This window comes from Schistosoma haematobium, chromosome 1, assembly GCF_000699445.3.
Source record: "Schistosoma haematobium chromosome 1, whole genome shotgun sequence".
NCBI classification, from domain to species: Eukaryota; Metazoa; Platyhelminthes; class Trematoda; order Strigeidida; family Schistosomatidae; genus Schistosoma; species Schistosoma haematobium.
Genome location: NC_067196.1, coordinates 86494250 through 86510955, shown reverse-complemented (window position 1 = coordinate 86510955; position 16706 = coordinate 86494250). Strand labels below are relative to the sequence as shown.

Sequence of the window (16706 nt, the reverse complement as noted above, 5' to 3'; positions counted from 1 at the left end):
AAATTCTAACACACAACAATGACGATATTTACATGGCTTTTTCTTGATAATTAGTATTATGACCATTATCATATCATACAACCAGATCCATTGATTAATTTGAACAACGAGCAACAACAACAACAACAACAACAAGGTTTGCAGAATAAAATGAATTCATCATTCTATTTCACGGTTTCTCATCAGCTGTATACAATCTGAAATCACGATTATCAGTTCAATTGCTGAGATATTTTAGAAATATAATTTCCTTTTAAATGTCTTACATAATAAACTCGGCGTCCAATTACTGTGAAACTATTCGATTTATTTTAGACGAAATTTCGTATAAATGATTAATTGATATTTTATAAATTTTACATAAATCACTGAAATTTGATAACCTCCTTAGTTTATGAAACGGCGAGAATCCTATTTCGAATGCTACTTTTCTTTTTTTTTGACTGAGATCATGAATCGATTGATGTTAGACCACTGGATGTCAGTTTTGTCCTAGTATGGGACTCCTCACCAGTGCGCATCCAAGACCCCGCACGCGGAAATCGAACCTATGTCCTTCGGTCTCGAGAACGAACGATTAACCTCTAGACCACTGAATCGGTATCCAACAGTGTTAGTGTCTAAATTTAACCAATTCGTATCAAATAGAGACAGGCATCTACCTCAAACAATGGAAGATGGTCACGCGATTTCGTGGACTGGTTAAACTTAGACAATAACATCGTTGGATGACGACCAGTTCAGTGGTCTAGAGGTTAAGCGTTAGTCCGCGTTCGGGATCTTGGATGCGTACTGTTGAAGAGTCCCATACTGGGAAGAAACGGCCGTTCAGTGCTTCTAGGTTTTCAATGGTGGTCTAACATCAATCGATTTGTGATCTCAATCGAAAATTTAACAATCTCCAAAACCCCATACTAACTTTTCTTATTTAACGAAAAAAATTTTTTGTCACCATACTATTGCAATTTATACATAGTTTGCACGCATTGATGACTAATCACTGTATTTCATGTATCGCGTCCCACACACATAAAAAACCACAGAGCAATATATATATATATATATATATATATATATATATATATTGATTATTTTCCAAATGTATCATAATTATGAAACAGGCGTATTAAGTGAGAATATTTCCAAAAGAAATACAACAACTCATTGTCAAATCATGTGACTACGATAAGATAACCAGCTCATTTAAATGAACGATTTCACAATAGATTTTAATAGTAAAAGGAAGCATATGATTATGGTCATCATCATAACAACAATATGACATTTAATTTATACAAATGTCGAACCATGATCAATGTCACAAACACCTGTGAATAATGAATAATCTATGGTGTGTGTGTGTATATATATATGCAGTACACTTTGGAGAGAGAGAAAGAGAGAGGTAGGGGGAAGTGAGTGAAAAAGGTTGCAAACACATGAGAATAACGTGAATGGAAGTTCTGTTTCTGATATAAGCCTACATTTCATTATTTACTGTTGTTGTTCGATCAGTAAATGTGTACGTGTTGATCATAGTAATCAATGTGCATACATCGATCGTTACAAATAAATAAATTGATTAAGATAGAAATTGAGAATTATGAAACTAAAGTTGGCCGTTTATATTTTGCTAGAACAAAAAATTGTCTCAAATTAACGACGTTTATTGGATAATAAACAACAACTATTATGGCAAGACCATAATTTATGGACAACATTTGAGCAACGCTAAAATGACCTTGGAATGTCCACCTACTTACCAGGGTTAAATGAGGGTTATATAATAGTGTGAGGAATTAGATTTGCAATTTAATGTTAGAGTTATGAATTAAGTTTAATGTTTTCATCACTAACTAACATAAGCTATAATGCCAAAATGGTATTTAACCAAATGAGTGAATGAATTTTGCGCCAAAATCCAAGACCTGCTATCTCAAATCCCATTGGTTCGTCCATAAATGATAGTCTCGCCACTATTATTCATCAGTATAAGATTGTGAAGATTGTTGAGTTTTGATTGAGATCATGAATCGATCAATGTTAGACCCGGAAGCCGTCCAGTGCTTCCGAAATATTTGTGAAATGAAAAGTTAATTTAATTTTAGGCGATTACATAATATATAAATTATCGATCATATGAATAGTATGACGATATGAAATCAAATAGCTATTAATAGTTTTGTCAAACAATAATCCATTCTTCCAAAAACAACGACAACAAAAAATAACAAGATGATATAACACTGATGATTAGTGATTACTTTTGAGATGAATTTATGTGAAGATCTATCTGCGAAGAAATTGTAACTCATATTAATCAGTATGAAGTTTTGTGGAGATTGTAGTAATTTTAATAGTTGAATTCATGAGTCGATCTGAGTTAGACTACTATTGAAAACCTGTGAACACTGGATAGCCGTTTCGTCTTAAGATGAGATTTCTCAATAGTGCGCACCCACGGTCCTGTACGTGGGACTCGAACCCTAGTGAATTCAATTACTACACAACATGGCAGCAATCAATATCAGCCGAACAAGAGCAGAGAAATCCAAGGCACAAGCTGAATATACAGAAGTAAACAAGCTGGCCCACCAACAATTGAAGAAATCAGCATGGCCATCAGATAAATCAAAAGCGGCAAAGTATCAAAACCAGATAACGTTCTAGCAGAGGCACCGGAAGCAGATGTAGCAGTAACTGCAAGGATACTCAACATTCTCTTCACTAGGGTTTGGGATGAAGAACAAGTACAAACAGACTGAAAAGAAGGACACCTGATCAAGATAACAAAGAAAGGAAATCTCAATAAGTGTGATAACTACAGGGGCATCACTATTCTCTTAATACCAGGAAAAGTCTTCAACAGGATATTGTTAAACAGGATGAAGGACTGCGTAGACGCCCAACTTCGTGACCAACAATCAGGATTCCGTAAGGATAGATCGTGTACAGACCAAATCGCAACTCGGTCGAAGTAAAGACCGGTGTCAGGTAAGGCTAATTGCTCTCACCCTTTCTCTTTCTCCTGGTGATCGACCGAATCATGAAGACGTCAACATCTGAAGGGAAGCACGGGATACAGTGGACATCTAGGATGCAGTTGGACGATCTAGACTTCGTAGATGACCTGGCTCTTCTATCACTAACGCAACAACAAATGCAGGAGAAGACGACCAGTGTAGCAGCAGTAGGTCTCAACATACACAAAGGGGAAAGCAAGATTCTCCGATACAACACAGCATGCATCAATCCAATCACAATTGAAGAAGATTTGGAAGATGTAAAAACCTTTACATGTTTGGACAGCATCATCGATGAACATGGTGGATCTGATGCAGATGTGAAGGCAGTATATTTAGAATTGTAGAAAATCTGGAACTCAAAACAACTGTCAACCAACACCGAAGTCAGGATTTTCAATACAAATGTCAAGATAGTTCTACTGTATGGAAAACTAATACAATCATCATCGAAAAAGTACATGTGTGTATAAACAATTGTCTATGCAAGATACTTAATGTCCGTTAGTCGGATACCATCAGCAACAGCCTACTGTGAAAGAGTATGAACCAGGTTTCAGCTGAAGGGAAAATTAGGAAAAGACGATGGATGTGGATAGGGGATACGCTGTGGAAATCATCAAACTGCATCACGAGGCAAGCACTGACTTGAAATCCTGAAGGAAAAAAACGAGAGGAAGACCAAAGAACACACTGGGTCGGGAATTGGAAACAGATATTAAAAGGATGAATAGTAACTGGAAACAAGTTGAAAGGATTGCCCAGGATATATTTGGATGGAGAATGCTGGTTGGCGACCTATACTACTTCACGAGGGGTAACAGGTGTAAGTAAGTAAATATACTGACGAGCGCTAAATGGCAAGAAATACAGGACCAAGTTTCCCTGTTGACTAACACCAACCACAAAATATTAACAGTGTGAAAAAACTCACAGTTTTTAACCTCTAAACATACCTGCCACCAATTAGGATCCTGATCATTTACTAGCTCCAAAACATCCCCAGATTTAAAAGACAGACCAACATCACCAGTGGGTAGAAGACTGTCTTTTGTTGCATCATAGTCGAATAAGCATCGAACATAGCGCTAAATTGAAAAAAAGACAAAACAGATAACTAGACCTGTGGAGAGAAAATCATTACAAGAAGAAATGACAACCTTCATTTTCACTTCCGATTCGATAGAGTAAACTTTTATGATGAGAACTTGAGGCAGGAGCATATAATATCATCGTTTGAGGATTTCGACAAAATAAAATGATGAACAAACGAGATTAAATAAGTTTAAATAATTTATGGGGATTTTCACTTTTATTTGGAAATATTAATCTTCATTTTTATTAATGAGAAAAAGCTGATTAACAATGTGACTGAAATTACTCAGTCTACTAACTACTCCGGGAATAACTAATACTATCATAAAATAGATTATAAGTACTGCAATTGATCAGTCTCTATTGGCATATTTAGATGATGATGAAAGGAATGTCACAATATTTTCATTTAATCATGATTTATTATTAAAATTAAATGGTGGCTAGCAGTGGAATCCAGGACAGGGAATTCGTTCTATTAGGGACTCATCAGCTACATGTATCTGCAGCTCATTGTTGATGTTCACATTTGAACCCAGTACCCTTGGCTTCAAAACAGATTAAGTGAATGAGCCAATCAGCTAAGTAAATAACGCATTGGCGATTAAATAGAAAGGAACTGAGTTCAGTTGTCAGTGTGAACATTAACACTGGGATGTAGGTACATCCAAACGACACATTCCAAAAACAATATGACAAGCGTCATGATTCCCGCTATCTAGACAATAATTTAATAAAAAAGTCTTACCACTATGTAGTTGGGATACTTTTACAAAATAACCTCTAAATCTAGGAAGGAACTAGGATACTACTATATTAAGAAGCTCCAAGAGTTAGATCGCAGCAAATTGACAGAATCCATTCATATATCACAATACAACTCAAGAATCAACAAATAAATTTACATAACCACCATTGAGTAATACACTATTCTGTGTAATATGCAATGATACCTCCTAATTGAATAAAAACACATGTTGCTTTGAATATAAGCTATACTAAAGTACAAGAGTCATAAGTGGCATAGTGTCAAATGTATTACTGGATATATTGAGGATATATTTATCCAGTTTATACAATGTGTTAAAAGCAATAAGTCTCTTTTATCGATTTGAAAGAACAATTAGAAAACAGAATCGACCATTCACGGGTTATGAAACATGTGTCTAGATGGCATCAGAGCTAATTAGTGTGAAATGCTCCCATAAGTGTCGGAATTAGAAAACCACTTTCATCAATAGCGAAATATATAATAGAAACGGGGCATCGAATTGACGTCAATACAGCTTTTTAAACGTTTATAGAGGCCTTGACTCTTCGCAAATTCAAACCCCTTTATATGTCCAGAAAGAATTTATCGTAACCTTGAATTTTCCTTCGTAATTTTTAAGCCATTTTATGGCCTAAGGCAGTGTGACGACTTCCTATTTTTTCCAATATCAGTTTAATTTTTTCTCTCCTTTGTTTACAATTATCGCTTAGCCGTCCAGTGCTTCCAGGTTTTCCAAAGTGGTCTAGCTTCAATTGACTCATCGTCACAACTATTAAAAATACTATAATATCCACAAAGCTCCTTCTGATAATAATCAGCATATGCTCACTAGTGACTGGCTTCAAGATGTATTTCCTGGAGTTCTAGTGAGAAGTAGTGACCAGTGGAGTTCAACCGAGTCAGTTGTGAGATAGTAACTCACTGATGACAATGGTGGATGTGTCACTCAATTTCGTGGATTAGTTGAAGTTAGACATTAACACCGTTGTATGCCGGCTCAGTGGTCTAGAGTTTAAGCGCTCGCGAGTGAGACCGATGGGTCCTGGGTTTGAATCTCGCGAGGCGGGATCGTGGATGTGCACTGTTGAGTCCCACAATAGGACGAAACGACCGTCCATTTCCTCCATGTTGTTCATGGTGGTCTAGCCTCAATGGACTCATGACCTCAACCATTAAAATTATCAGTTTGTTTATTTGAATTTATATTAAATTGAGCTTGATTAGTTTTCATAAAAGATGGCTTGACAAGTTTATGTGTGACCGTATTGTTCAAAATGTATGGCGCAAATACATTTTTCAGACCAACTCTAACTTCTCACTGGTATACCGAGTGCATTGAAATGCAGTGCTGTCAGTGCATCGGTTATTTTTAATTAAAGTTTAATGTATCCCAGCTCAGCGTCGTTAGCCTAACAAATTGACCCGCTACAATTGATGCTGAATATTCAATTGCTAATTGATTATTACATATGTCCATCTCTTTCTCTCTCTTGTAAGATGTACAAGTTCAAAAAAGAAATAACAATTTCGATAAAGTGCCTCGATGATAAATAAATAACGGAGAAATACCATGAACAAATCTAAAAGTTCACTAATCAATGAGAAGGACAGAAGAATTATATTCAAATAAGATGAAAATATTTTAGTAAAACAATTAATTCTGTTTTTCCTTCTATGCTAATTATGTAATTAGAAAAGTGATTTACAATGCAAATGAATAAAGAATACGTGGAAATTAATGTATCTTAATTTAGAGAGATGTAAGTATTGATATATAATACCAAGATGTAATAAGTAATTCTAAGATTGAATTGTTTGAATAAATTGAAAATGAATGGATAAAATTCTGATTAAATTATGGTTGATGATCTAAGTTAGTATAGGTATGAAAGTTGAAAAAAGGGAAAAAGAGAACAAAACAATTGTGTTTTACATTCATATACTATAGTGAAAGTGCATCAATGTGAATTTATTGAGTGTTGATGCATATTTTGTTGTGAACACAACTGGACTAGATACTAAATGATACGACAAGTGAACAACACGATGGTATCAATTCACAATATAGTCACACGATATAAATAATACTTAATGTAATAAACAATCTAAAGAGTAATGCGTAGATGATTCCAATTTATTTTAGAAAATAGTTGGAGATTGGTTAACACGGAAGGTAAGACTGCTGTGGATCATATAACTCATTAATTCGGAAGGACAAATGGCAATTATCGATTCCGTTACGTAGTATTTCCTTACTGAGTTTTAACTTGATACTACCTCATATAAACTAGCAGTCGAGTTCTTAATAAACCGAAACATAGGAACTTGTATAGAGATGTCAAACGTATAAGGGAAATAGAGGAATGAACCACTGATTTTGGATATTGTCTACAAATCTGGGAAATATTATGTATTTCTATGATTAACGCAGTTGAAACTGGCTGATGAAGCCTAGTATGAAGTACAAATTAAAAAAAAAACACGGATATAATGTAAGATGAGCTATTTTAAGAGACTAAGGGAATTTTAATGTACAGTTTTTAAGTCTCCATAATGGTAGCTCGACAAGTCAGCTAGGGGAATTATAAGACATACTGATGATAAGGTCAAACGACAATGATTTATAGGAATTACTGAATCGTTCTGCAAATGGTTAGGATAAATGAAACTATTTAGTCATTTATATATTATTGTTCTTAAAAATAGTGTTTACAAAGTACAAGTTTATGTATTCAACTTTCGGCTAAAATGATTTTGTAAGTGCGATAGGTATTATAATCAAGCTGCTAAAACAAGGATGATGGGAAAGAGTTGGAAGCCGATTAGCTTAACGCTAAGCTCCATTGCACCTATTTCTCAAAACCGAAGCATGAAAACTCATAAATGGCTACTGAGTGGTTTTGTATTTAACAGATGGTAATGTAAATTATGAAATAAACCTCCAATAAAATTAAATACATTGTGCTCAATGGTAAATAATTTCAAAAGGTAATTCTTGGAGTTACAGTGAAAATTTGTGACCAGTGTAGTCCCATTATATGAAATACAAAAAAGTGATCATCCAATGAGAATGGAAAATAGTTGTTCAACATCACAAAATTGACTGAGTTAAAAATGTAATCCAGTAGATGTTGACTTAATGGTCTGAAGATGAAATACGTCCATCACAGGGACTGAAGGTACTGAATCCCATCCCTGGCAAGATCGTAGATGCGTACTGCTGAGAAGTCCTATATTAGCACAAAAAAGCTGTTCAACAGTTCCTAGTTCTTAGTTGCTTCTTAACTAAGGTCACTTCGTGGTACAAACTTTACATCACTATACATTCTTTGTCAAAAATTCCTAATTTCATTTCACTATTTATAATCATTAAAATATGACAATGAATAAAAATGTAAGACAATTACAAATACATTATATATAGAAATAATTTAATTAGTAAAAGAAAGAAAAATCACAATACATAAAAATCAATTCATAAATGACATACTTTAGTCTTTGAATTCGAATTGGAACACTGAATACTAGAGCGTAGTACGCCTTCTTTAGGTGCTTGTACTAATAGTTTACAATCAATTAAGCTAGATGTTTGTTGAATTTGAGAAAATACTTGTTCTAATGTATGAACGCGTAAACCATTGATTTCTAGGAGAATATCACCAGGAAATAAACAACCTAAAAAAAACACATCGATAGTAACGGTAAAAAGAAGACAAAATGAAGAGCAAAAATTTTGTCTGTCAATAGGATTAAATGGTAAGAAATATGCGAAGAAAGAAAAAAATCAATAAAAAGCAATACAGTAAGTATACTGTTAATTAAGCAATCTGTCTAATAAGTACACGAACTCAAGTGATCATAAAAACTATTTTACGTGGTTAGAAAGTTTGCGTGGACCTAGGTTTTCTGATAGCTAGACGACGGTCAAGAAGTACTTGAAATCATAATAGAAGTACCATTTCCTGTGAGATCAATTTGATCAGTAGGATCCGGTTAACATTGAAGGATTAAATGATGTTGAGATTAGTTATTACTCAGTGAGCCGGTCAATTTGTAATAGTGTTAACTACATCCGGGTTATTGACTAGGTGAGTTCTTAATTATTCCGTTCGTTTAGCATTAAAAAAAATGATCGAGCTATTCATAACAGTGGATATAAAGGGTTTTAACGTTCGAAGAAAGTTTTGCTGGATTATGGGATGGCGTTCTATACACAACTTACCTATTCAGTCCTTCTAGAAACATTTATCAGTTATACTGTTCAGTCGAGAAAACATAGAAAGTAATAAATATGTGCATTGTTTGAAACTATTGCATTAAATCAACACAACGAGATGAAAGTAATAAGGTGAATAGTACTACAACTGGAAGGACTAGTGAGAATAAGAAATATATTCCGAAGGCAAACAAAAGGATTAAAAATATAAAATAATAACAACGGTAAAAAAAATGAATACATCTGCACAACAGTGGGAGATTTTGAGTTGAATCTCCTACAATCACACACACACACACACACACTGAGATTACGATTATCGTATGGATTGCTCATTCACAAACAAACCAATCTAATAGTTAATTACCAAATGGACTAATCTCATGTCTTAACTAATCTTAGTTTTTAGGTATTAACACCAAGGCTTGTCTTGATAATTTCAAATAAATGAAACATTGGGTAGGTCATTATTAATAAAAACAGTATCTTTGTAACATTCCACTGAGCGGGAAAATTACATTTACGGGCGTTTCATAACTCATTGTAAGCCACTTCTATAGAGAATTAATAAACATGAATCTCTGAAGAATTGCTCTACAATGAGTCATGAAACGTCAAAAGGTCCTGAGTTCGAATCCCGTGTGCGGGGTCGTGGATGAGCACTGCTGAGGGGTCCCATATTGTGGATAAACGGCCGTCCAGTGCTTCCAGAATTTCAATGGTGGTCCAGTTTAAATCGACTCATGAATTCAACCACTAAAAATATATTTTTATTATTCATTTTTAGTAACCGGTAACCGGTATTGCGCACTGAGAAAGTTAGTCCTTGGACATGCGTTACATATGTTAGTTGATGAAAATTCATAGTTGAAAGTGTTCACCTACGGAGCTGCTACCAATTGTCCATGCAGGGTGAGCTTCAATGGCTGAGTACAACGACAGGAAAAGTTAAAGTGCTAAATTTAGTTTGCTGATTTGTGGCTTTTGAACCCTTTTACGATGGCTTTGAAGGAGACTAATCACGTATAATCAGGCTTACCAATGTTAAACTGGTTATAGTAGGTTTTATGAGCTTGATTAATTTTCCTATTAAGAAGTTACAATCAACGACAGTTAATTAGAATAAAGTAAGAGACTTAATTGACATGTTTTTATAGCGAAGCTTCGTTGCTTTACTCCATTTGTACAACAGTTTGAATAATAAACAAACGTTCATCAAGCAAAGTTATATTTAAAGAGGTAAATCAAAGAAAAATAACAGAGTACGTACAACCAATCTGATGGACATTCTAGTTATTGTTTGACCTAGCATTCTTCCGCATGAAACCTCGACGACAGTTTATCTCTACAGTGGTCGGTGCAGCGTAAAACAAGTAATATGAAGCACATAGTAATAAAGTGATGACAATCGAACTGTCACTATGGGGGTTGTTGAGTTCATGAGCCGATCTAAGTTAGAAAACTATTGACAATCTGAAAGCGTTGAACAGCCGTTTTGGAACTACTCAAAATTTTTCAAAGGAGTAAATGGTCACTCAATATCGCGAACTGATTAAAGTTAGACATGTACACCACCTAAATCCAGCTCATTGGTCTAGAAACCAAGTGTTCATGCATTAGATCGAAGGTCCTGGTTCCGATCATCAGTGGTATTGTAATTGTTGTGCACCTGCTAAGGAGTCCTATACTAGGACGAGACAAATGTTCAGTGCTTCCAGTTTTTCAGTGTTTGTCCAACATAGGTCGGTTCGTGATCTTAATAATTAGAGGTTTTGTCAACACAAACAAATTTTAATAAATACTCATAGAAATGTGTAGAATGGTAGCGAGAAAAAGACTGTGATAATATGCTTTTTTGTAAAACTACCTTTCCATAAATGTATGAATATGAGATAATACTGAAATAATTTAGGAGAATTTACGAAAGTAAAATGACCAACAGATACATATGTTAAAACTCGTACAAGAAACCTTATTTACATAATCTATAATTGCTATGTCTGGTAAAGATTATCGATTAAGAATGATGATTAATTCGTAAGAGACCAATTTATTAATCAAATAAGAGGGAAAAAATCGGTACGGTGTCATTTATTTAAATAAGGAAATAATGTCTGTTTTTCTTTTTGTTAAGGGAAAAATGAAAACATAAAAAAACAGAAAACACGAAACAAACGACACATCACCTATTCAAAAAGAACAAAAACACTTTATAAACTCTGGCATACTTTATTTGAAACAGAACAGATAAGTAGAGAGAATGGGAAATGTCAACTATCGGAACGCCAGAAGGCTGGATCTGATAGAAGTAAATTACTAATTTTAAGTCCCCAAACACATTTATCAATGATCCAAATTGTTAAAATAATTTCTGTCAAAGTAACATGACATTTATGTTTATCTTGGGAGTTTCTAGTTATCATTATTTTTTAGCGAAAATATTTCATTGAACAAAGCACAGTGTACTCGATTTCGAGCAATTAGTTTTTATTGTGTAAGAGCCAATGACACTATTCAGTCGGTTAGCTCGAAGTGAAGTTGTATCAGTAAAAGATCAAATGGTTTATCAATTAAGTAACTTCTTATAGTCTTTACTAGTAGACCAGAAAATTAAAACGGGAAAACTGCTAACAGTATTACAGGATGGGTTGGTTATTAGTAGAGTGTGATTAATTTGTTCAACGTTGCGAATAGTATTTTCCAGCCGATCATTGTTCACTAATAATCTTAAAGATAAATTATCGCATCTGACCAACTCAATGTGCATTTACCAATTTACCTGCTCATAGGTCGTTCGATGCGTACTTTGTCCAAAAGAATTCAAGAACACTATCCTGCATGGCTAAAAAGAGGAGAAAACGGCTCAATAAGAAGTTCAATAATCGAACACCTTGTGAACACAGGTCACTCAATCAAGACAGACTCTGCGTTCAAAGTCATCTACAAGGTAAGTAGAAGTCTTACAAAGACAATTAGATTGGATCTTCTTTGCATTGCCGAAGCAATAGCTATACACCTGGAAAAACCAGAATTGTGTGTGGTACAACCTCTTCTTCTAACATGGTCTTAATGTCTTATAATTTCTTTCTTCATACTCTTCTTCCTTTAGAGCCATCTGCTTCTCCTTTCATCTCCTACCCCCAACTGGTTTATTTCTGTTTCTACGATACTTTTGATTACATTTATTCTCAATTTCAACATTTTATGTTATCATGCTGAGCCATCCTTTCTCAATGATAATTTCCCTATCTATCTTTTGATGAATATTTAAGCTATTAAAAATCAAACGAATATTAAGCTTTTCTTGTTTAAAAACTTTTTGAATACTTTGTTTATTTTACCTCACTGTCATCACGTCTAACAGAAGTTTGTTATCAGTATTATTATAATTATTATCATCCTGTAAAATAAGTATACATATTTGGGATTGTACAGCTTTGAAAATGAATTCGCCGAAGAGAGAACTCTTCGATGAACTAATCGTTTTTATTTAAAATAAAACAATTTATTCGAAAATACATTTGTAAATACTTAATTATGCATAACTGAAAAATGATCGGATGCGATACAATAAAAAGACACATGTTTAACCTTGTTCCTTTTTTTTGTACACATATAATGTCTTATCTAGAAATGGGAATAATAATTTTATGCCATTAGCCTTTTTTAATTCACATAAAAATTTCTTTCTTCCCCTACATACAGTCTATCTACAATCAGATATAAGGATTTTCATAATATTGTGTCATATATTATGCAGTATTGTAGTATAAAATGCCTGCAACGTCTCCTTATAAAAAGCTTCTGTAGTCTTTATTATTTGTTCTATGATATTGACTAACATTGAGGTAATAGTATTCATTGTAATATATAATGAAATATGATGCGAAGATTTTTATCTTGTATGAGTGAAAAAAAGTAGAAGATTATGATTATTGTTGGTATGGTGTTAGGGAGGATAGTAGGGCTTTATTGAAATCACGAACCAATCTAAGACAACTGTTGAAAACCTGAATGCTCTGGACAGCTGTTTCGTCTCACTATGTATTAAACCCGAGAGCATCGGTTTCACATGACACTTGAAATCTAGATCCCTGGGCCAGAATCTGCTGGCGTACATGTATAACGTCAGCCAATCCATGGTACTGTAAGACCGTTATGACTGTAACTGATTTTTTTTGCGAAATCGTATTATATAGGAAAACAAACAGGTTCGAATTCAGATAATAAGAGATCAGTAATAGTGAATTAACAGCATGTATACATAGTCGTAGAAAAGTGGTGTGCCATTTACGTAACAAGTAATATTTAACCAATCCAACTAAACTACGAAAGATGTTCTGATGGTTGTTATAATTAGAACTTACAATCTATCCCCGGTTTAGTAAGAAAGCAAACTAACTAAAAACAGTTTTACATGGTCACTCAGAGAGAAATCCCTTTTATATGTCAACTTTATTTAAACCAAACTACTTTTTGGGTATTTTATAAGGAATTGAGTAGTATCCGTATCCATCAAATCTAGAATATGATTCAAAATTAAGAATACAAATTTGTACCCAGTGAAGTAGGTCAACAAAATAAAAATAGTATGGAAACTTAGTCTGTTCTATATCCTCAAGGGGCAAACCTATATTTACAGATGACATGATAGATGATAGACTGAATGTAATCCAACGAACATATATATAGAAATAGTCTCCTAACCAGATTCATTGATGGTGAACTGAAAGTGAAATGTTAAGTTGAAAGTATGAATTCCGACTTCAAAAATAGGATGACACAGAAGGGATCTCTGAGAAAAGCATCTTATTTATTTGATATTCAAATTGTTTTCTCTATTAAAAATTTTATTCGGGAAATTTTCAACGATAAACTGCCATTTTTGGCAACACCACAATCCATATATAGGCTTATTTGCTTTTTTTTTTATAAAGTAGATCATACTGATTAGACAAAGCATAAACTTGGTAAACAAGTATAATATGAGCCAATTATAATAAAACAGAGATTCAAACTTAGAAATTTAAATGTTTTAGTTGCCTAACAACAACTTCACCACCTATTTAAACTTAGATAGTGGACAAAAACTATAATGATAATTATAATTATGTTTTAATTGAATTCAATTTTGACAATATTACCGACAATTTCAATTATTTCCATGATTGTTATTTGAAAATTAATTAAATTTCATATATGATCGCAGTCGGTAAACAGATAGAAAAAGAGATATTAAAAATAATTGTTAATCATTAAAAAAAATAAATTACAAAGACAAAAGCACTCATATTATGAGACTAAAAGAGTATTAACAACAATAACAATAAATCCAATTGGTATTGTTTGGTTTGTATCTTCCTATTGAAGTTTAAGACTGCAATTGATCAATCTGTTATTGGCATATGTGCATACTGTGCGTATGCCTCGATATTGCCTTAATTCACAAGCTTTTGTAAGCAATGATGGATAGTGGCTAGCAGGTACATCTAGCTGACGAGTCACAAATAGGACGAAACGCGCGTCCTGGATTCCACTGCTAACTACTATCCATCATTGCTAACAATAACAATACTTAACACAAATTTATAGGAAAACATTCTCATGTGTATTGGTTTGAATAGAAGGGGAAAAATTAAACTAAATTAAAATGAGGTCATTCATCTATGATTTTTCCTAAGTTTATAAATAATTTTCTTACTTAACTTAGTGTTAACTAGAGATTATTTATTTCTTTAAATATATAAACATTAGTACCAGGAGGCACCAAATAAATATGCGTTACACAAGTCACTTGATTTATGTGTGGGCTGTGATACTGCCCAGACTGAGGCAGGTGGTTTTATTAGGAGGGGGGCACACCCGAAATATTCGACCCAAAGGTTTGATCCACAAGGCAGTGCAATATCAATACGGGAATTCGACTTGAATCGTGTAGTGGTTGAACATCATCAATTACGACCTTTTATATGGAGTTGGCAATCAGCGAGGATATGTTTATTATTTAAGTCAGCTGGTTGCGCAGATTGGATAAATTTGGGGTAGTTTTTTCATGATACATCTAAAACTAAACAACTTTCATAGATGGTTGATAAAAAATTATCTAGTTACCTACAATCATAATCCTGACCACTGACTCAGAACGGTTAAAAGTCATTCTATGAAAACCGACCATTCTTCTATAATTTATATGAGACAGATAATATTTGGTGTCACAAGTTGGGTTAGATGAAGAGAATCATGAATTTGTGACTATTGTTGAATATTGAGTGCTTAACTGGATTTGATACCGAGAGACAAGAATTTACAGTTAATTGATCACTGAGTAGTGACCAATTTATGCATGTTAAGTTCATTGAATTCTATTGATCAAGCTGCAGTGTGTGCATTAGTCTAAGTGAATCAAGATCAATACACCATACTGAGATGTAAGGTGGTGGTTATAGGTAGCCGATAGGAAACACTGGACCTAATTGACACTTTTCAGCAAGGTGCACCTGTAGTCTTAAGGGGAATTATACTACCCAGTAGATGCCATATCACTCAGCTTCACAGTCAGAAACATTACCAATCAGATATTCGGACTACATCTTCATGCACATCCTCATCTTTATAGTAAAATAACATGTAATAGTTGTATACAAATTTCTTTCTTCTCAATCCTAATACTACTATCTTTTATCAACGACACTTATCTTATTCATTCAATAAATATCAATGCTTCGACTTTCAAATATCGATTAACCCAAGATTCAATGAACAAGGACATTATAGTAATACCATCGAAGTCAATGGTCATCTAAATACATCGACTTAATACTACATCTTATACCTGTGCGAAAATCGAGTAAGTCTCTTGATGTGATGAGGTGTAGTGAAGTGTAGTAATGTAATATGAAAGAAATGATAATAATATCTATTACTTAATCAAATATTACTTTGAATATATATGTAAAAATCACTTTCTACAAAAATGTCACTTTCAATATTTGTGTGCAACGGATACATAACCAAACATATGCGTGTCTGTCACAAATATTATTATACTGATAATATTTACGACTCGGAAAATCAATGCAGCACAAATCAGCGTGACATTATGTATGTATGAAATATATACATATAGTTACAATTTAGGCTTAGTGTTTACAAGTCGACTTGTTTTGGGATATAACCAAAAACGTTATAGAGTCAAAGCGAATTTCATTTGTATTACAAAAGCAGCTAGTGTTTATTTGTGATAATCGGCAGACAGAAGTAGTGAGTTCCATTATATTGAGCGACTTAATTTTATCTAAAGAGATGAGCTATCAACGAGCAAAGTTGAGTGATTATGTAAGTAAACTTGTGAGCAAACCTATGGAATTCAAACAACTGGAGTATTCGCTTTTTAATGGAGAACAACATTGGATTAATTAATTTTATAAAGTTCGTGGAGAATTTCCTGGTTTACATCAAGAAGTGATCTTAGATAAATAAAATTAAAATCACTAAAATACGACTCCTCGTAAGTGGGCATATAAGACCCCGCCAGAGATCGGACTCAAGAACCTTCGTGTCTTGCAATGAGCCTTTAATCTTTGGACCATTGTCAAGTGTG

General features: G+C 33.7%; 1 protein-coding gene across 1 annotated transcript in view; it reads right to left on the bottom strand.

The window, feature by feature from the left end:
• Window positions 1–16706, bottom strand: part of DHX33_4 (putative ATP-dependent RNA helicase dhx33) — a 49324-nt gene that overhangs the window by 12898 nt on the left and 19720 nt on the right. The window contains exons 7-8 of the mRNA XM_035732478.2: window positions 8381–8565; window positions 3980–4111 (exon numbers count right to left, since the gene is read on the bottom strand). Coding sequence (XP_035587494.1) covers window positions 3980–4111; window positions 8381–8565 — 317 coding nt within the window. The remainder of the gene's footprint in view (window positions 1–3979; window positions 4112–8380; window positions 8566–16706) is intronic.